Genomic DNA, 22,309 nt, shown 5'->3' with positions numbered 1-22,309 from the left:
CGCGGGGGCCTGTCCGCCCCTGGGGCTCCGGAACGGGGCTGTGCGCGCCTGCACCCAGCCGCCCGCCCGCCGCGCTGGGAGGCGCAGGGACAAGGGCAGGAGAAGGGGCTGGGGAGAGGGGCTGCGGCCCAGCCCCGGCTCTGTAGCTTCCTCCCGCCGCTTTCTCCCCCGGCCGCCTGGGCAGCTCAGAGCCTCTGCCTCCCCTGCGGCTTTAGCCCGGGCTGCGCGCAGCGGGGTCCCAAGGCGCGGGGCTGAGGCCGGCCCCCGCCGGAACGTGAGAGCCGGGGGGCAGCAGCCGCGGGTGCGGGCTCCGTGCCGAGGCGGAGAGAGCCGGAGCCGGAGCCTGAGACTGCACCAGCCCCCCCCCCCCCCCGCGCCCCCGCCCCGCTCTCCCCCCCCCCCCCTCCGTTCCCAGCGCGAATCGCGGCCCTTTCCTCGCGCCTCTCTATTTGGGTCGCTCCGAAGGCGCCGCGCGGCAGGACAAGTCACGGGGCACATTTATCCCCTCCCCACTCCAGGCGCGGCCGGCTCGCGGCGGCCTCCGCCGAAGCACTAGCCGGAGGTCCCACCCCAGAGCCGCTTGGCGCTCCCGCCGAGGCGGAGGAAGCCGAGGAACTCGGCGTTTCCGTGCGTGGGAGCGCCGGAGCGCGGCTGCGGGAAGGGGAGCCGCGATTGCCAGCCCGGCGCCTGGGAACAGGCAGGAGCTGCCTTGCTCCCCTCCCGGGCTGGTTTGCTCCTCAGACGTGCCCGTCAAATCCCCCTCGCTAGTATAAAGCCCCCCCCCCGCACTGCACTTGGACTTGCTTGGCTCGTGACAGCCCCGAAGTGGCGCGGGAGCCTTTCCTTTAACTCCTTCCCAGAGCAGCGACCCCGCGGGCACCCTGCCCCGGATCTCCGAGGAAAGGCGGATCGGGCTCGTGCGAGGCAGAAGCCCAGGCCCCGTCTGCGCGAGCGGTCTGAAACCGCTGAAACACACCCGGCTGGAGACACGCGTGTGCGGTGAAAGCCTCTTTCCCCGGCGCTGGCTGCAGGACAGGCGCTCGCCCGCCTCGAGCCGATCCAGAGGGAGATGGAGGAAGGAAACAGAAGCCGGCGGGTTTAGAGCCTATCCAGCCCCCAGCTGCTCCCTCGCCGGCTTTGACTTCCATCGTCCGGCCGGGGCGCCCTTCCAGCTTTCCTCGGGCCCAGCGCGCGTTGCGCTGGTTCACCGGAGGACAAAGCCCTCGGTTTGCTTTTGTGTACGGTGCAGCCTGCCCAGCACGATGCTTTCCTGCCCTTGCTCGAAGGCTTTGATTTTCGGAGGCGGGCGAGGGGCCTAGAGGGACTGGCCCGCGGAACAAAGAGAAGCGGGGCGATGCTCTCCCGCCTCCGTTCCCAGCTGCTGCCCCGCTCCTGGCGCGGGTAGGGCTTTGGCGGCCTCCGCGTGCCAAGGGCCAGATACTCGCCCGGCCGAGGCCGGCCCAGAACTGCTGGTGGCCCGGAGCTGGCTGACCGCCCCTCGCCCGGCCGAGCCGCGCCCCCGATTTTTGCCAAGGAAATCGACTTCCCGGCAAAGGCAAAGTCCATGCGGGCAGCGGCGCGGAAGGCTCGGGTCTAATATGCCAGTGACCGCCGCCGCGGTGCCGAGCCACAGCCGCCATGAAGGAGAAATCCAAGAATGCTGCAAAGACTAGACGGGAAAAGGAGAATGGGGAGTTCTACGAGCTGGCCAAGCTGCTGCCCCTGCCGTCGGCGATCACCTCCCAGCTGGACAAGGCCTCCATCATCCGCCTCACCACCAGCTACCTGAAAATGCGCGCCGTCTTCCCAGAAGGTAAAGCCCTCGGCGGCTCGGGGCGCCACGGCCGCGGCGCTGCGCGGGGGGGGGGAACCGCACCTGTTAGGTGGGCGCAGCTCCTGAGCGGTTACCGGGGGCGGGGGCGGGGGCGAGGGGATGTGGATGAGCCGTAACAGCGGCTGAAACCGGTCGGTGTGTGCCCGAGAAAGAGCCAGTCCCCCCCACACACACACACTCGCCCACACACCACGCACACCCGCCGGCGTGAAGCGTATTCCAGGGGTGACCGGTGCGCAAGGCCGGTCGCCAGGAGCTCCCGCGGACCGGGCAGGGTGGCGGCAAAGCTTCGCCAAGTCGGCCGGAGTCCGCTGTGGGAGGCCGAGGGCGGCAGGACCCGGGGGGAGAAGACGCAGGGGTCTCACTCGTGGCCATCGGCCGGCCGAGAGCTTGGGAGAAATGGGGCCAGGCAGCGGACTCCGGACAAAGCAAGCGCCTGGGCTGGGTGCGCCCTGGGAGCCCGCTTGCTTCCCGCCCGAGCGCGGGGCGGGGCGGGGGTGAGAACTGGGGGCCGGCGCCGTTGACCAGCTATCATGCAAAGGGCAGAGATGGGCCCTGGGCTGAACAGCCCGGGGCGGGGGCTGGGGGGACCCAGCCTGTGAGCGGGTCGGGCCCTCTCCGCTCGAGGAGGCCGAGCGCCAAGAAGAGCCGTGGCTGAAACGCGGGCTTGGTCCCCAGGCTCACTGGCGAGCGCCAGGCTGGGCACGCCTGCTTCACCCGCGGGCGCTTCCCTGCGAGCGGCGCAGACTTCCCCGAAGAAACCGACCACTCCCGACACCCCCCCCCCAGGCGGGGAACGCCGCAGCAAACCCGCGTGGGTCGCCCCGTCCTCCGAGCCGGGCAGGGGCGCTGGGTGAAAGCCGCCCCGCGCCCTAGCCAGGAGCGGGAGGCGCCAGACACAACACTGCGCGCCCAGACAGGACGTGGGCTTCGTTTCCGCTCCGCCACACGCAGGGCCGGCCCCATCGCCCCGCGCCGGGGCCAGCCGCCGGGAGGCCGCTCCCCTCCCCTCTCCTCCCTTCCCCTCCCCTGCCCGGCCTTGTTGCCCGTCTCCCCTCGCCCTGTTCCCCGGCCCGCGCCGGGGCTCTGCCAGCCGCCGCGGAGAAAGGCCGGCGCGCTCCGGAGATATGGACAAAGCCTCTGGCCCGGGGCTTGGGGCTGGGGTGCATTCGCCCGGCGGGGATCGAGGGAGTTAGCGCGGCGGACATTGCCCCCCCCCCACCGATTGCCTGGGAAATGCTTTTCCGTCTCCGCGCGGGTGCTTGTAGCAGAAAACGCCGCAGGTACAGAGCTGGGGGGGGGGGGGGCTCAACGCCGCCCGGAGCCCCCTGCCTGCAGGGAGCCAACGCCGGGCCCGGCGCTCAGCCTGCCTAGCCTCCCCCGCGGCTTTGAATGCGCGGCCAGGTACCTGTCTCGTACAGCTGGAAGGGACCTTCGGAGCGGGTCGAGCCCAGTGCCCTGCCCTCAGGGCAGGACCAAGCACCACCCCGGAGAGATTTTGTTTAATCTCTTTGCCCCAGGCCCTGCAGGGCGCTGCAAATCATTGGCACAGACCGGCGCTGCGGCGCGAGCTGTAAAACACGCCCCCCCCCCCCAGCCCAAAGCAGGCTGGCGAACCCGGCGGGAAATGCGCGGCAGGCCAGAGAGTTCACCCGCGCGCTTGCTAGGGATCGTGCCCCGAGGCGGCCCGCGCCGGGGAGCAGAGCAGCGCGGGCCGACCCACCCACCTCGTGCCAAGGGTGGCTTGACTTGAGAGCGGGCGGCGGGACTGTTTCTGGGGCCGTGCAATGGAGAAGCTGCTGCGAGGGGAGGGAGCCCGGAAAAGAGCCGAACCCGGAGCAGTTCTGGTCTCTTACTCCGGCTGAGCAGCGCCTTGGGCATTCGCAGAGCGATTCGGCTTAGCTACGGGGATCCGGATCAGGCTCCGCCGAGGCTTAAATTCCGGGTCCTTCACAGGGAGAGCGAGCAACTGGCATCACACTTGAAATTGTCCCTTGGATTTTTTTTTTTTAAACAAACACTGAAGCCAGAAAATGCCAAACCCCCATCTCCGTCTGTCTGTCTGTCCCTCTCTCTCTCTCACACTCCCTCTCTCTCCCTCCCGCTCCAGCCCCCAGGCAGGAACACTCTTCAGCTGTTTCTTTCCCTGAGCGGAAGTGGCCAACTGACTGACACACGTTGCGTGGGGCCCTTTGCAATATGTCACTTTGTGTGACCACTAAACTGTCGAGAGAAATGAAATTAAATGTTGGTTAATATTGTGGAGATGGTTAAATACGCCCAAATCTCTCCCTCCCCCCCGCTTTGTGATTTGTTTAGCCTGTCTGGGCAGACGATGGAGGGGCTGGGGGAGAGGAACAATTAGCATTCCAGAATGAAGTCTGTTATTCATCTCAGTTTCTAAGGAGCTTATGAAAGGGTTACAAATTAAAAACGAGAACAGCTTTATCCGCTACGTCAACAATTATGAGCAAGGATTACTTAGCGTTATCTCAGTCAGTAATCCCGTTTCAACTAAAGGGATCTATAAAACACAAAGTCATTTACAGTTGGGATAGTAAGAAAGCATCCCAGTGCTTTAATTTAATGCTAATGACTTTCTCAAATGTGTCATAGTATGAAAGTTCCGATTGAGGGAGGCAATTGTTGATTGCATGTGCCAAGGCCCCTTCCAAAAACTGAAATACACACGTAACATAGCCCTGTCCAGAGGTTTCCCACACAAAACGCTATTGGGCAAAGTGTGTCAATGACCCATTGCAGTGCTCCGGGAAGACTTATAACTAGCGGATGAATTTATACACCTAAGATAGCAGTGTCTTCAAACCAAATTACCGTGTCCTTCTGCACTCCCCGCGTGCGTGTCAAATACATGGACTCTCTGCCATAAATACCGCGTACGTATATTTAAAACCCGTCTTCTGGTTTTAAATATGTGTGTGCAGCGTAGGAATGACGAATGACGAAGCGAACAATTTGCTTCCGTGTTTCTGAACCTATCTTTTAAAACGTAGTCGGGGAGAGCAGCTGGAAAGTGGCAACTACTTTATTTCAGCCATGTCCATTCATAAATTGGTTAAACTCTGGAAAGTTTTAAGCTGGGAACTACTCTGTGCCAGGCACCTTTGTGGGGAAGTGTTTGGGACATAATTCATTCGCTGTCAATAACTCCCTTCAGACATAGTTGGGTGGCTTTCTTCGGGAAAGAGCTAATGTGTCTGAATTTGGTTTTATATGGGAATTTATAATAAGCTTCTCGCTCTCTGATATTTCCCCCAATAGAATTATTTTGTGGCCTTGGTCAGCAGAACAGACTTAACTTCTTTTCAGATGTAGCGTCGCAGACAAGTGCAGTCTGGTCTCAGTGCCCCAAAGTGAAAAAGGGCCCGGCAAGCTGTCATGTGTTGTTCTCTGAAAGAGCCCTCCTGCATATTTTTCTGATATCCAATATTTTGCTGAGAGTTTGGGTTTTTCGGGAGCAATAGCTGATGGCTGTGTCTGCACTCGGTATTTTAAACTCTCTTGTAACAGAAAATTACTGCGAGGTTTTGCAGCTTTCTAGTGACTCAATGTGCCCACCAGCGCTCGTGTGGCTCCAAGACGTAAATATTACGCACATGGCTACAAACTGTGTTTGGTGGGATTTTTTTCTTTTAACCCGGGCATGGCGGGTCCCTTCGCCATTGCTAGGCATATCCATGGGAGCAGGATTTGGCCCAGAGGAACATGTCCTGGCTGGAAACCAGCTTCCTTTTCTTGTGCCAGAATTCCTAAAAGGTGAATCAAATTCAGAATAACCCATGCTGAGAGAGATCATTTCATCGCAAATGCAAGGGGGGGGGGGAAGCATTACCACCGCTCTCCCGTGCCTGTTCATAGCCACTTGTCCCACTGAAGCGTCCTCCTCATGCTAAGGCCGGGCCAGGTTTGTTCCTTTAAGCCGGGCCACGGCTCTGAGGGGGATGGGGACAGAGGTCCGCTGCTGCTAGGCCATCGAGTGTCTAGAATTACTACGACTTTGGCTTGCAGTCCTGCTGGGTGGGTTTTTAACAGCCTCGGTGGCTAACGGTGTAAGGACGCGCTGGCACGCCGGGCGCACCGCTTTTAAGGCGTTAGGAGAGGTACCCGCGACTGGGGGCGTCCTAGCCCTTGGAGCTCGGGGCAGTCAGATGGCCCATCCAAGCTCTTGATGGATGATTAGAAGCTGGGCCCGCAGAAGTCCTGAGGGAGGATCTGGAACCGGGCCACCAAAGCGCGCCTGAAAGGAGGGTTACATTAACCACCCATTTGTTCTCCCACAGCGCCAGGCTTGCAGGGTATAATTTCGTGCTTCGGTATAGTATTTTTTCCCCGCGAGGCTTTGCTTTGACCTTCAAATTCATGAATTAAAATCCAGCAGGCAGAAACAGAGCGTATGTCTGTCCACTCAAACTCTGCTAACGCCTTCCCCCGGCGCCTTTTGATAGCGAGCCAAACCTTTTATTACTGCAGAATAAAACTATACGACGGGATATTTTCGGTGCTTGGCTGTCAATGTGCTTTTCCACAAACGGAGGGGCGAGGGAAGGCCTGTCTGTGGGGTTAAAAGGATCGCTTCCACCAGGTTGCGGAGCTGAGGTTAAATTGTGACTCCGCGTGTTTTCTGGTGCTAACTTCAACGGCGCGCGTTTATTAATGATTAAACCAAAAGGAATGAGCTGCTTAATAAGTGACTCAAAATGTAGCGTGTCCTATTCCCAGCGCCACCCAAAAACACAACCCTGGGAAATATTGTGAAGTTTTTTTTTTCTTTTATTTCTCAGCTTGGCATCTGGGCTTTGTGGTAAAAGCTGGGACCTGAATAGAAACTGTAATAACTCTTTTAAAGGGCATATACATATTTCCTCGTCTTCCGTGTAGTTAAAAAGAACCAGGGAGAGAACACAGGTTGAATTGCAAACCCTTTCAGCTCAGTTTTCCCCCCCCCCACCGCCACCGCTGGATATCCGCGAGGGTTTACGTTCTCTTTAAAGGCTCGGCACAATGCTGAGAGCGAGCCGAGCAGAGAGCCGCGCGTGCCTATTTTCATAAGCGCTAATAGCGGTTGGTGGCATTAAGGGGTTTATTAAAATAGAAGACGGCATTAGGGGCTCCTTTGAGGTCTGCTCTGCATCTAAATCGGTGGCATTGAAAGAGCGCTGAAATGCTGGAGGCACACAAAGCGGGGGGGGCAGTCACAGGTATCCGGGCTGCTCACAAGAAATACTTGGGAATCGGAGCAGATTAGAATGATCCAGGGATTTTAATAATCTCATGCCTCGTTTCTTAGCAGCTGGGCTGTTTCGGTCCGCAGCAGGACGCAGTTCAGTTTTCTCCTCCAGTCAGTCCGGGTTGCAAGATCCTCCGAAAGTGATCTCTGCAACCTGCGGGCTCGTCTAGCTTGCACTTGTGGGGGGACTTTCAGACACGTCGCCCCCCGAACGCGTCTCAGTGCGGTCATTACAGGCGCGTTTCTCCGTCGTTCTTGGCTGTGCTTTGCAGCGGCTCGGAGCCCGCTGGCTCTAAGACAATAGTACTGTGGCGGGCTGGGTTTTTTTAAAAACTTTTCTTTTTTTTCCGGAAAATCTTAAACCCCACCGCACGAGTATTTCCCAGACGCGACTTTAAAACGTCAATGGCAAACCAGCGGCTCTCTTCCTACATCTTCAGTAGCTCTAGCATCATTTGCTGTCCAGCTACTTTGAGGTCCGTTCCACTCCCTGAACTGCAAGCTGCTGAACAAAGCCAAGCAGTCCTGCCTGCAGCTTGACAATTTTATTTATTAGGTAATGAGCTTTCCTGGGTGCGACCCGCTTCATCGGATCTCTGTACCCCTTCCTCTTAACCGGTCAGGTCCCAGCCACTTCGAAAACCCAACCAACTTAGGCTGCTGGAGCTATTGAAGGACGCTCCCATCAAATTTGGTCAAGGGTTGTGATAATTTATGCGCCAGAAAGTCCAGCTCGTTTCTTCCCCCCTACCCCCCCCCCGCCATGCGTGTAACCCCTGCAGCGTTACGATGAGGGCACAGTGTGTTTTAGCAGCAGGAAACAACAGCCAGCTAGCCGCCACGACGGGCGAGCGCAAATTTTCAGCTAAATCCGTGCTACGGATCTGCAAGACCATTCGATCAGGGCACCTGCCTGGGGTCTCACGTGTTCCAGAGTCGGGGCCAGAGGCTGTGTGGGACTGGGCCGCATCCCCCCTCCACCAAAGAAACCAAAAGGACTTCAGCAATGGGGTGCCACTGTAGCTTCAATGAGCATTTTCCCCCCGAGAACTGAGGGATCGGGATCGGGATCGGTCCCGTCTCTGGGAGCGTCTGTGTTTGTTTGAAACTACACGCACCTCAGTTGAGGCTAGGGCTGCCATCGGCGTCTGCCGTACAGCAGGAAAGGACAAAAGGGGGCTCCTTTTTTGTCTCTGGCTGCCTGGTTCGCGTCTCTCCTACCTCCTGTATTTTGGAACGCGCCTTTCTTCTTCCTGAGCTGTTTGCAAGGCCAGGAGAGGGTGCCCCCCAGCCCGTGAAATTTCCCCCGGAGACCAGCAGTGAAATTCCAGCGTTTGGAGTTGAGCCGGGTTCCTTTGAACTATGGCTATTGAATAACGTGGAGGTTGGTGCACTGAAGGGGAGACACAAAGGGTTTCCAAGTTGCGGGGCAAGCGGACACTTACAGAAGACATTACTGATCAGGTATTAGAGAGGTAGCCGAGTTAGTCTGTGTTTTCAAAACCAACAAGAAGTCCTGGGGCACCTTACAGACTAACAGATATTTTGGAGCATCAGCTTTCGGGGCAAAGACCCGCTTTGTCAGATGCATGAGTGATCACTGATTTACTGCTCAGTGATAGTGATTTACTGATCAGTAATTCTTTCAGCAGAACTCCGACCAGAAAAAAAAAAAACAGAAGAAAAACCCCACCTGCTGGGGCTTTCGCCTGGGCTTTACCTCCCAGGCTTCCAGATTTTGCTACACGTTAACCCTTTTTTTTTTTTCGCCTTAAAAAACTAAGACCCGCCATGAGGTGACTCTTAAGGTGCCGGGAGAAAAGTGAGAGATGTAAGATGCAGGGAGAGAATAGATCAATATCTACCACTGCAATGGGGCGTTTTAAAATGACACCCCGACGCCCTGTAGCTTATCCGCGAGGTTACTTCTACTTTCAAGTGCCCCGCCACGGAACTGTTCATCTTCCCCGTCTAAACGAGTCCCCCTGAAAGTGTCAGCTGCGAAGCCGCCCCTGCCAGAGACAGTCTTCAGCGCGTGGGAAAGAACGCGCTGCCAGGTGTTAGTGAGCCCGAGCGCGCTTTGCCAACCCGCCAGCATCGTCCTGGTGCCTCCAGGCATTAAAGATTTCATTTTTAATGAGAGACGATCACGTGACGAAGCTTCCGGGAGCACAGCATCTCCAACCGGAATTGGCAACGCTGCGGGTGGGGGGTGAGGGGGGCGCACGCGAAGGCTCAATCAACAACAATGGGGCTCTAATGGGCTCGGTGCTCCTAGCGGGACACGCAGTCCCGCACAGCGGGATGAAAATGGGACCGGTCATGTAAGGGGACCCCGCTGAAGAGAATACCACGTGGAGAAAGGGAAGCGAGCCCCTCAGTTAACGTTTAGAAAGAGGTGCTCTCACTTACCCGCCCCCCCATATGGCTTTGGAGAAGCAATCGGAACTCTGACCTCCACGGCCGAGGCCAGCACAGCTGAGGGAGTTTTTGAAGCTAGGTACTTTCTCTGCGCCAACCTGCTTCCCCGACCGGATAACAGGTCAGTTCCGTTTGTGGCACAGAAATATCCGACTCCGGAATTCAGACTGGATTGGAATTTTGTGGCTTTGTAAACGTGTCTCGCTCTAGAAGAATGTCTCACCGTCACTGGCAGAGCTACCCCCCTCCCTTTAAAACAGACTGGGGGAGCCCGGCACCCCTGGAGTGTTGTTAATGTTTCACATTTACTTGAAAAAAAAATCCTTCAGCTGCTCAGCTTCTGTCACATCTTAAACGCTTCCTTCAAAATGACTCATCTGAGACTATTCTTGTCCACCCCGCTCTGTGAGATCGGCACTACAGGCTCGTCCTTTAAAATAAGTCTGCAAGCTAATCTTTCGGACCTATGCGGTCTATTGAGTAATCACCCATTGCAGGTCAGTAACGGACAGATCGCTGCTTCGGAACAGCAGCTCTTTCGGCTTGGTCCTGCCCGGTGAGTGAATGGACAGTGGTACTGGTTGGACAGCAATAGCGCCTTTGAGCCTGGAGCATCCCTAGGCATCACTCCTGCGCAAACCTCTCTCACCTTCTTTAGGAAAAGCCCTTGATGTGCAGCGGTCCCCTTTTCAGACCCTAAAGTTGTATTCGCCTCATTGCCACCGTTTGAAAATAATATGCTGACAAAATATTTGACTGTTAAAACGACAAAATCCTTGGCTTTAAAATAGGGGAAAATATCCCAACAATTCACTACATAGAGTCACATTTGCTATAGTTTTGAAAAGGCTCCACCGATTTTAAATTTTGGGGGGAAAAACAGCTGGAGGGAGATTTTGTCTAACCAGTCTGCGCTGGAAGACTCCGCTGGAAGAGTGGAAACACAGTTCTGACTTTGCTAAAACCAGATGATACAATCCAACAGACAGCTATATTCGGTATATTCACATTGTTCACATACCATTACTGAAAACCATCTGTATGACTGGCTGAAAACAAACCTGCTTTCCACTCCAGTTACTCAGGGGACCTCTTAGTCTTAGGAGCAGTTTTTAAAAACGTATCCGTACCGTTGTGAGTGAATTCATTTGATTGGCCCAAGGTGACTTTATCATTTTCACTATTAAAAAAGGCAGTCTGTGCAGCAACAATTTTAACTACTAAGGCGTTACATTAGCCTCATCTTGCCAAGGGAAATTCACAGCGTTTGGGTTCTTTTAAACAACAGATGCTTTGCACTCCAGCAAACGCTGGATTTCAGCAGAGAAAGAGATGGTAGCAGCAGCATTTGCAAACGCCTGTAAAGAGCTTTGAGATAAGTAGCGGATAGCAGTAGATAAAGGGAACTCTACTGATTGAAAAATAAAATATCACACCACAAGCAAATACTTTCAAAGTACAGACTGATTCGGTACCCGAAAGAGAAAACATATAGCCTGGATTCCATAGGCAAATCCTGCCGCCATTCAGTTTTCTGAAGCCTCCACTCAAGCAAATCTGATGGCGACTCTGTGGACTGAATTATCGGTCTGACTTTCTATGTCAGCAGTAGAAAAGAATGACCAGACTATAGGAAGATGAGTGGTAGTGGTAGAAATAGAGTAACATGCCCTTGAAACATTGTTTATCAATATTACTATTAACGTGTGATACAATGGTTTAGGAGCCGTAGTTAGAGCTTTGGACCCACGGTGCTAGGCGCTGCACACAGAACAAAAAGATCATCCCTGCCCCAAAGAACTTACAATTTAAGTATAAACCGGCTACAGACAGCTGGGCTAGGTCAAGACAACAGTGCGATGACACTGGTCAGTAGGAGCAGAACAACAACTGCCTAACAGCTTTTCACTATAGATTAATACTGACCCCTTCCTCTCCCTTTCCCCCATTACTTCCCTCATCTGTCCCGAGGCTCCCCCGGACTGGGGGCTTGAACCAGGCCTCCGTGTGTTTCCTCTGCAGCCAGTCAAGCAAAGCAAATAGAAATCCTAGACGTTCAATACCCCGCCTTTCCCAGGCAACAGTGACAACCAATTGCCCGCCGGAGGGGGGAAGCAAAAGAGGCCGCGCTGATAGCAGGGGTTCCGGCAACACTGATTTTAGGGCTGTGTAATGGAGGTGGCCTGGCCTGGCCTGGCCCGGCCCCAGCGCCGTGTCCTTCGCAAGTGGCTGTGGGTGGAGCCGGGCGACTGGGAACTGAAAGGCTGCGGCGTGGGCCGGCAAAGCCGCGGTGGCTTCAGGGCTGCGGTGCAGCGTGATCCCGGCCCGCCGCGCGGCTGCGCTCTAGCGCCGCCCTCCGCGCGGGGCGGTGACGGCCCCAGCCGCGCGGGACACCCCTCCCCCGGCTGCGGCCTCGGCCCTGAGGGGGCGCGCTCACAGCCCCCGCAGAAAGCCGCGGCCGAGGGGCTGGGGGCCCCGCTCGAGAGCGCTGCTGTGGCCGCCGCTTACAGACACGAGGCCCCGGCAACGTGCCGCCCGTCCTGGCTGGAGGGCAGGGCCGTTCGCCCCGCCAAGGCCGCAGGATTGGGCCCGGGCCCCCTCAGCCCCGCATTCCCAACCCAGGCTGGCGCGGTGGGGGGGGGGGCTGTACCCCGCCGGCGCCGAGGCGGGGGCGGGAGCGGGAGCGGGCGGGAGCCGCAGGTTTTAACCCCGGGAGAGAGACAGAAAAAGGAGCCGCCGTCTGAGGGAGGCGCATGTGCGCCCCGCGGAAACCGCCTGGCGCAGCTGGGCCGGAGCGGATACAGGCCGCACCCAGCGCCGCGAGCTCAGGTGGCGGGACCGGACCTCGGAGCGCCCCGCCCCGAACCCCCATTCAGGCCCTGCACCGACAGGCCGCCTGGCCCGTGCGGGCGGGTGGGGCCCGCGGGCAGGTGGGGCTCGTGCCTTCCTTCCCGCCTCCTATTCTAACTGGTTGTCGGTTCTTTTCCAGGTTTGGGCGACGCCTGGGGGCAGCCGAGCCGAATAGGGCCCCTGGATAACGTCGCTAAAGAGCTGGGATCTCACTTACTTCAGGTAGATGCTGCTTCCTTCGTGGTTATGCTCTAGGTTGGGACGTTTTGTGCCCGCGTTTGTCCTCCTCCCTATTTCCCCTCCCATCCTCCCTCGCACAGGCATTGGGAAGTCATTCTGCTAACACAACTTTTCATCCCTTCGCAGAGAAGCTGGGCATTTGAAATTTTGCTCAATTTTAGCAGCTCCAACAGTCTACATTAATAAAAAGGGTTTATCCAACAGTTAGAGATAAATCACGCCCCCCCCCCCCCATCCCTCCACTACCAGGGAATCACTTTTAGTACTACAAACAGTCCCTGGTGAATTGCAATGTGGATTGTATTTACTATAAACAATTCAGTCAGGGTGTTTTTGTAAATGGGAGATCATAGCTGTGCATAGATTGCTCAGTAGGGAAAACTTTTAAAAGAGTGCATGGCTCCTGCAGCAGGCAGTGAACATCTGGATTAGATCTCTTATATAGGTTAGCACCTGAAAACACAGTTGTTCCAAATCCTGTTGATCGGCTCTGGAATTCTTCTGCTCCCCATGTGGACGTCCCCAGGCAACAGAGAATTTAGGGAGCGGTATTGGGGAAGTGCCCAAAGGGAGTGTTATGTTTGTAACCATTGAGAAAAGACATATTAAACGGTAATTATTTAGTGGTGGATGTTATTGAGAAAGGCTACTTTCTCCAGTAAACTCTTTCATATCCAGCAGCCCCAGGACTAGGAGGCTGCCATATATTCAAGTATTCTGGATAATAGAGATACCCAGCAATGCATAACACTAAAGAAAAACAAGATTAGATATTAAGAAACTAACAAAAATGTATGCAGAGTACTTTCTTCACCAACAACAGTAGTATTGTACACTGTAGACTTATACTGTATCTGCTGTATTTATTTGTATTTACTTTCACTATGCTGTACTTATGGAAAGTGTAACTAAAATTTACCTATGGCTGAAATACTGGATAATTGAGAGTTTTGGACAATAGGATGCTGTCTATGAAAGAGTTTCCTGTAGTTACATAGCTCTTTTTAAATGGACATTGGGATGGTGATTAAATCCGAAGAGAAACTCAGCCTAAGATGTGTGAGTTTTGAAAACTCTTGCAGAATTTAATTCCCAATGTGGTAATTGATATTCACCTCTCTTGATCTGTGAGACTTTTAAAGGTACATTCTGAGAGCTTGTCTGTCTACTTTCCAAGCTATTGTATCAATTCTGATGACTGTTTTATCCAGTTTGTTTCAGAGTAGCCTCGGTCTCATACTAGTCACTAGGTGCATAACGTTCTAAGAAGTAGGCAACACTGAAATGATTCATATGACTCAGACTTGAGGTTTACAGCTTCTAGTGCAGTGAGTTGGCTCTCTTTTCATTCCAGGTGTTTTGAAGATAAGGTACAGTGAGGTGAAAAATAACCCAATGAATAGCTGAAGGTTTCATATTCTAAACTGTAGTTCAAGGAAGAGGAACATTAGTTGAGGATATGGAGTCAGGCCCAGTTTTTAAGATTAAACCCAGAAAGCCTTGGTGAGCTAGGTAAAGCAGCTGAGGTGAATAACCAATAATAGTAAGGGAAGAGCAAAAGCTGCATCAGTTAGAAAAGATAGTAGATTCAGATAAGATTTGAAATGATATGCAGAGGACATTTCTTGTTACAACACCTTATTATTTCAAGCCAGATTTAAAAATTGGTGTACTTCTTGGTTAAAAAGAAAAAAACTGTTTCATAAAAGGGTTAGAAACATACTGTAGATTTCAATACAATAAATATTAGAACTGTAAAGTAATCGGTTAGCTAACCTGATTAATCAGAAGTTATCCCTGTTCTGTCGGAGAGGGGAGTACAATGAGAGCACTTAAAATTTATGGGTGCACATGACTGATTTAGAGGGTCACGTGACCCCTCATGCTCCACCCACATGTTGCAAATATGATTGACTAAAAATTAATTGCAATTAATCAGTTTTAATTGCACTACTATGCAGTAGAACACCAATGGGTATTTAATAAATATTTTGGATGTTTTTCAACATTTTTAAATATTGATTTCAGTTACAAGACAGAATATAAAGTGTACAGTGCTCACTTTATATTATTCTTTATTACTATTATTTGCACTATAAAATGGTAAAATAGTATTTTTCAGTTCACCTCGTACTGTAGTGTAGTCTGTTTATTGTGAAAGCAAAACGTACAAATGTAGATTATTTTGTTACATAACTGCACTCACATCTAAAATAATGTACAACTTTTGCACCTGCAAGTATATTCAGTCTTCTTGTTCAGCCAATTGCGAAGACAAATAAGTTCATTTACATTTATGGGGGAGAATGCTACCCACTTCTTCCTTAAAATGTCACTTTAAAGTGAGAACAGGTGTTTCCATGGTACTTTTGTAGCCCACATTGCAAGGTGTTTATGTGCTAGATATGATAAATGCTCATATGCCCCTTTGTGCTTCAGCCACCGTTGCAAAGGACATGCTTCCATGCTGATGACACTTGTAAAAAAGGTGTTAATTATATTTGTGACTGAACTCCTTGTGGGAGAATTGTACGTCTTCTGCTGTGTTTTACAAGTCGTTTGCCATATATTTCATTTTATAGTAGTCTAGAATGATGATCCTTCACCTGACTCAGAAGTTGAAAATGAATGTGCGGCAATCCACGCTGCTTTGGATCATTATTGAGCAGAACCCATCAGCAGCCTGGACATGTCCTCTGGAATGGTAGTTAAAGCATGACAGGACATATGAATCTTGCAGTGTTGGCTACAACAATGCCATGCAAACATTTGTTCTCACATTCAGGTGTCATTGTAAATAAGGCACAGGCAGAATTTTCTCCTGCAAATGTAAACAAAATTGTTCGTCTGAACGATTGGCTGAACAAGAAACATGACTGAGCGCACTTGTAAGTGCTAAAGTTTTACATTGCTTCATTTTTGAATGCAGGCTTTTTTGTAGGTAATTCTGCACTGGTAAGTTAAACTTTCACGATAAAGGGATTGCACTAAAGTACTTGTGTTGGGAAGCTGAAAAATATTTCTTTTGGTTTTTTTTTTTCAGTGCAAATACTTGTAATAAAAGCAAATGTAAAGTGAGCACTGTGCACTTAGTATTCTGTGTTGTAACATAAAGCAGTATATTTGAAAATATAGAAAACATCCAAAACATTTTAAATGTGCTATTCTTTTATTAACAGTGCAATAAATCATGATTAATTTTTCATTGCTTGAAAGCCCCAATACATATATTTTGGCAAGACTAGGTGATTGCTTTCCTGGAGATCTTTTCATGTAGCCCATGAAGTATGCATCTCAAATTTTATTTCAGATAAGTTTAATTGATAACTTGGCTTGGAGCCATTGGTCTTTCTTGACATTTTGTGTGTAAGATATACAATACAAATCACCATGAAAGCCTGTGCTTGTACAGTATCTACTTAATGTCTTATTTTATATTTTTAGTATCAAAAGCAGTTAAGTAATCTTATGTGGTAATTACCTATAACTGTTGTATAAAATGGATTTTGCTCTAAATTGTGAATGCTTAAAAATTGCATTAAATCAGAACATTTGCAGTTCTTCATGTGGGCTGAAAATTTGTGTGCCAAGTTTCAACTCTAAAACAGTTTTTCCTGCTAAGTTGGAAACCCCTAAAAATAAGAGATTGTAATGGAAGAATGGACACAGACTTAACGTTAAGACTGGGAATGGCAATTGCAAGTTGACAAAGAATGTTCAAAATTTTTATTCAAGTATGCAATGATTTCTTCCCCATTTAAATACATCTACAAAGTTCTGTTGAAGTTGAAGGTGGAACAAGAGTCAAGTTAAAATGTAATCTGGTTCCAATTACATGCTGTAAAAAGAGTTAGTAGGCCAGAGAATAATTTGGAATATATTTTATTAGGGCTACATTGTGTGTACCACTCTAATAGAATTTTATTGCTTTCCTCCTGTTCACTATCCTACAATATGAATTAGCCAGTAGAGAAGGCGGTTGTTTTATCTCTGTGCTGTATCACTTTTCTCCTTCTAAAAACATGTTTAATTTTCAGTGATCTATGTGTGCGTACAGCTATTTGACCAGGAAATTCAAAAGTAATTAGTGATTTTAGGCTTTCTGAAAAATCAAGTCTCTATTAAAGTATTAAGCTGGGGACCCAAAAATGAGGCAATCAAAATTATTAGTTACTTTTGGAAAATATTGACCGTGTTTGTACAGTTTTCGTTTCTATCCTGTCCATCTTTGTGGGATAACTAAATCTTCCAAACCTTTACTCACATGAGTAACAATTACTTCCAAGTTAGACGTTGTGTGAGTAAGGATGAGCAGGATCAGGCCCTAGGTTTGCATTAAATGTTGCCATGAATTAAGGTTAACAGATGGCAGCATTAGTGGTGAACAGCTAGGATGTGTTTACTTTCTGTCTGATAGTTTCCCTTATGACTTGTTTCTTTCTGAAAGTGTCACGGGCTTTTTAATCTCCATCAAATTTCAAATAGCTATGAAGAAGATAATCTTTGGGTCACACAAGCATTAATAAAAATAGAGTAGGAGTTTAAAATGTCGCTCAGTTCTGCCATAATATCATAAAATGTCCTGTTTAGCATTTAATTTTCCCCTATGTACCAGGTAATGAAGGATTTGTGCTAAGCGCAAAAGTAACCTGAATTAGTAGGAGACTGTTAACTTACAGAACAATATGACTTCTTTAAGAGGATAGTGAAGTAGATGTCACAAACTTATATATGATTCGTACTCTTCAGAGACAGTATGGGTTAAATATTTCTTTTTAATAATATCATTTCTGCCCAGAATGGGGAACACTTTAAAAATCTTTATTTTAAATTATCAGTCAAAATGGTGAGATTTTTATCCAAAATATTTTTCTTTCAGACATTGGATGGATTTGTTTTTGTGGTAGCATCTGATGGCAAAATTATGTATATCTCTGAAACTGCATCTGTTCATCTCGGCTTATCCCAGGTAGGAGTAACTTTCTGCCATCTGTTAAATACTGATGTTGGATTTCAGGCAATGGTAATATTTTGCTCATTGTAGTAGGTTTAGTTTTTTGCAGTGAGGTCTTAAGCTCAATTTTGTTCTGAACGTAATGGCAACTTTAAATAAAGCTCTTTACTTACATCTGCAGTGATTCTTACCTTTTCTCTTTTCTTGTCAATTACAATTTGCTGTCTGTTACCTTTTTAAGAAGGTTAATGATTTCGCAAGTGAACTAGGTTGTGAGCTTAAGTCTGGAACTCAAAGCTCCTTTTCCCTGCATGGTAATGCTGTACATCTTGGGGTGGGAACTGGGGGGGCGGGGGTGCAGGAAATGGTACTTTCCAGTCCATACCTTTCGGATGATATGTTTGCTAAAATACAGAGTGTATATTACAGGAGTGTGGGGGTGTGACTCTGTGGTCTGCCCTGTACAAGAGTTCTGATTAGATGATCATGATGCTCTGTTCTGGCCTTGTAATCCCTGAACCTAAGAGAGAGGAAAGCTGATGTAGAATATGAGTCTTATCATAAAAGTACTTTTGGGGAAAAAGGAAGGGCAGATTAGAGTTTTTACATGGAATTTAGAATAATTTTTCCTGATTTTTTTTTTTTTTTTTTTTTTTTTTTCCCCCCCCCCGCATTCAGTGATCTTTTCAGCAAAGTGTTTTATATGCTTTCAATAGAACTTGTAAAACTCAGCTTACTGCTTTTCTGCACAAGAGGTAGAAGGTATTTGTTTGTTTATAGAACACTTGTAAATTTTTACCTTTTTAGAATAGGTACAACAATGAATAGCATTAGAAGTATATTTATTGTTATATGCAAGTTTCCATGCATTTGTTTGAAAATATATCCTACAAATCAGGGGACTTAATATTTGACCCAAAACTCACTGAAATACAATGGAAAGATGCTCATTATTTCAGTGGGTTCTTCATGAACCTCATAAGGAGCAACACTTTTTGTAGAGTGTCTTCTATAGCAGTTGCCTCCCAAGCGCTTTGACAAATTGATAAAACAGGTAAATGATTTATAGCAGAAGGGGAGAGAGAAATGAAAAGGTAAAGGAAAGTGAGGTATGAGGTGTTTGCAAATATGATCTGAAGAGTCAATGGGGGAAGAAGGCACAGGAAAACTGTTCCAAGCCTGCAGGAGTTACATGGTAAAGACTAAAATGTGCATTTTAAGTCATAGTGGTGGTTAATGTTGAAAAGAATTGAAGACTCTGTGTATTTTCATAAATGTCCCATTCATCAATAATAGCAATTAGAAATAACTTTAGAAAACATGAAAAAGTAAATATATTCTGAAAACATTCCTGCTAAACCAACCTAATTGCTTTTCTGACAGAATACAAAAAAAGTGAGTTTTCAGTTTCTGACATTACTCAAGGTTCAGTGTGGACAATTTCTTTTTCTACCAAGTTTTTAAACATGTACATGGAGAAATTTTAATGTAAGCCATCAAGCTTGCTGTAGCATATATTTTTATAGTGTTAAATATATTTAATTTCTGTTAACTATTACCTTTTCCTGAAACGCTTTTCAAATAAGTAGCTATATTTTCCACTCTGCATTTATAGCCCTTACTTAAAGCATCACTATCCACCCATGTATTAAAAAGAAGCATCATGACCATAGCTAGTGAAACCGATCCACTTACACAAAACAATTATTCTATGGCAATGGTCCATCAACCATTGCTGAAGAGTTTCTTCATTCACTTGTTTTGGTTACCAGTGTGAGGTAGTGTTCATTACTTTGCTAATTGCTAGCTGCTTTAGATTTTTTTTTTTTTTAAAGATTAGTTCTACATAAGAAAAAAATGTCTTTGGGATTTTGTAGGTTTCATTGTGGGGTGTGTGGGTGAAGGTATCTCTCTCTCCCAGTGAAATCACAGAAGTTCAGAATCAATCGGAGAAAAAAGAAAGCTTTTGAATATGCCAGATTCAAATAAATTGCATGATGCAGGGGGATCACCATGAGGTCTGTGCTCAACTTTAGTCTTGTTTAAAGTCTTTTAGTCGGACAGATGCTGGCCTTACTCACACGGGTGAGTTTCAGCCACCGCCTTTAAGGACATCTTTATGCATTCTAACTAGCGTCCATGGGAATTTTTCTTGAGGACGGACTGGAGCACTTGGCCCATTGAGTTTTTTGAAGCAATATTAACTTGCACATTCTCGAATGTCCTACAGTCCTAAGAAGTGGGCTATTGCCTTGAACTCTAAGGAAATCTGTAGAGCAAGGAGAATGTGGAGATGTACTTACTGGTGGTATTTACGGAGCAGAAAACTGTGATTGCTTTAAAAACACCACTTTAGTATAGCAACCAAACCCACTAATTTTACAGAACCTTTTTCTTTCTTTCTTTCAGGTAAGGTCACTGGATTGAATACTGAACGATAATCACATGTTCTTATCTTTCTTTAAAAGAAAAACACAAACCGATCTTTTTGTCAGAAATTTGCCTTACTGTGGCATCTTTTCCCATCATCTCTCCATTCTTGAGTTTTCAAGGAACACCTAACTTTTGAACACTGTAATCCTAGGACACTCTCTTATAAATTTTTGAGCATTTTATTTTTAAAAATTCTTTTCCTAAATGAGGTCTTGTTCCTGCTTCCCTTGAAGTCTCTGGGAATTTTGCCATTGACATCAATAAGAGCAGGATTGATTCCTAGCAGCAGATTCTTCACATTTCCCTTACCAAGTCATAATCCTACACTGTATTTTCAACAAGAGCTCTTATATCTGAATTTGGGCTCAGCTTGTCTTGGCTGGTGCTCCAAGTCATGATGATGATGATTTTAGATAATCTTTTAGAATGTTTATAAAAAGGCCTTTTTAATTCACTATTTCCACTGTGAAACTAGACTACAAATCAGTTTTCATTTACTGCAATTTTTTTAAACAGATAATTATGCTAAATAAAAATACATTTAAAAATTCACATGATATTCTTGGAGATCTGCTGTAGTAATCTGTACCTTCCGTTAACCCTGATTATGGCTTCAGCTGAAAAGAACAGTGAGGCACTTGCACGTTTTGATTAGGCTTTTGGCGGCCAACATATTTAAGTATGTTTACAAATATAAAAGCAACATTAAATATATTTTCTTAACTTGTATTTTTCCCACTAATTCAATATCGTAGACACAATTTACATACAGGTATCAAAAGCAATAATTTTTAAAAGTCCATGTCAGTTTTTGCACCAAGAATAGTAACAATTGAGGACCAGACACTCATCTGGTTTAAATCAGTAAAGGTGAAGTCAGTGGAACTACATTGATTTACGCTAGCTGAGAATCTGACCCTGTGTGTCCGTACTCCATGGATAATAAATGGGACAAGTTTCCCTGGGGAGACTCTTCTTAAAAACTGCTGGCACAATACATCATGCGTTACCATATTATCATTTTACTTCATGATCCTTTTATTTATGTGTTAACATTTTGAAGAGGATAGTTCTGTAAATGTACACTGGATATCCAGGCACTTATGCGCACTTTTAAGAGGCAGTGCCATACTTTGCTATGAACTCTTTATCAGGATCACTTATTAAATTTTGTGAGAAATGAAGCTGAAAAATAGATGGTATGATGTGGACCATAAAGTAAGTGCAACTTGTATATAGTTACATGCAGGCAGATATACATATTACAGCTTACATGACTGCAGGGAAAATCCTTTTAAAACAGAAATAAAGAAAACAATTGTGAAAAATAGATTATGCAGTCTAGGCTGGCACTCCCAACAACTATGTGATTCCATAAAGGAGTCAAACTTCTTTTTGATTTTTTTTTTTTTTTTTGATAAATCTTGAAATGTTTAACCAAAAACATCTGAACTTGCTAAAGTTTGTTTTACTTTCATCCAGTGAGTATGCTAATGGCAAAATATATAATTATTATTTTCTTCCAGAATCCATTTATTTAGTTCTCTGTTTATTATGAATCATTTCTTGGCAGAAAGAAAATATACAGCTGAGTTATACATAAAATAGTTTTTAATAGGAAACAAATGCAACCAGTAATAAGTAGGCATTTACAAATATTAAAATGTTTCATCCAGGGTTTGATTTAATAAGCCTGATGCATGAGTCTGTAGAAATTTTATGGATTCAACCATATAATTTATTTTTTCTTTGTTAGTATTTTATTCCATGTTTAAAAAACACATGTGTAACAGGAGACAGTGGTCAGTTGAAAATTATGCAGAAACATTTTCGTTATTTGACTATTCTATAGTGCCAGACTTTAGAAGATGGCTTTAGGTTTCTCATATTTATTTAATACTCAACATGTCAAATTCTGCTCTTGCTTTCATATGTGGAACTGCATTAATTTCACTAGCATTGCACATCTATAACAAGAATGTAATTTGTTCTTATATGTATATTTAGAAACACTAGCTATGTTAACTTTGAGAATTAAGCCATATAATCTGAATTTCACTGTAAGTAAACTTGTGATCATGGGCCCAATTATAAGAATCCTTCTATGACTAATCCTTGCTTAGGTGAAGAGTCTCATTTAATTCAATAGGATTACTTGCAAGAGCAAGGGCTACTCACGTGAGTTAGGTTTTGTGGGACTAGATCCCATGTGAAGGTTATGATTATGATCAGTTAAAGATGCAAGTCTTTTGGATTAGCGTAATGGGTGTTTTTAATTAGTTTTGCAGGGCAGGTGAAAGGAAGAATGCCTTTGTACAGAGGGTGGGAT

General features: G+C 47.6%; 1 protein-coding gene across 3 annotated transcripts in view; it reads left to right on the top strand.

The window, feature by feature from the left end:
• Positions 1 to 22,309, top strand: part of SIM2 (SIM bHLH transcription factor 2) — a 98,547-nt gene that overhangs the window by 5,136 nt on the left and 71,102 nt on the right. Inside the window, exons 1-3 of one of the 3 annotated variants that reach the window (XM_074996278.1) lie at positions 471 to 1,813; positions 12,493 to 12,575; positions 17,473 to 17,562. In XM_074996278.1, coding sequence (XP_074852379.1) covers positions 1,639 to 1,813; positions 12,493 to 12,575; positions 17,473 to 17,562 — 348 coding nt within the window. In that variant the 5' untranslated portion in view covers positions 471 to 1,638. Of the gene's footprint in view, positions 1 to 470; positions 1,814 to 12,225; positions 12,333 to 12,492; positions 12,576 to 17,472; positions 17,563 to 22,309 lie in introns of those variants that run through there. The other 2 variants (XM_074996288.1, XM_074996297.1) reach the window with 2 other exon arrangements.

Source organism: Carettochelys insculpta, chromosome 1 (assembly GCF_033958435.1).
Source record: "Carettochelys insculpta isolate YL-2023 chromosome 1, ASM3395843v1, whole genome shotgun sequence".
NCBI lineage: Eukaryota > Metazoa > Chordata > Testudines > Carettochelyidae > Carettochelys > Carettochelys insculpta.
The sequence above is the reverse complement of the archived record's forward strand: the minus strand, read 5'-3'. Positions and strand labels throughout refer to the sequence as shown.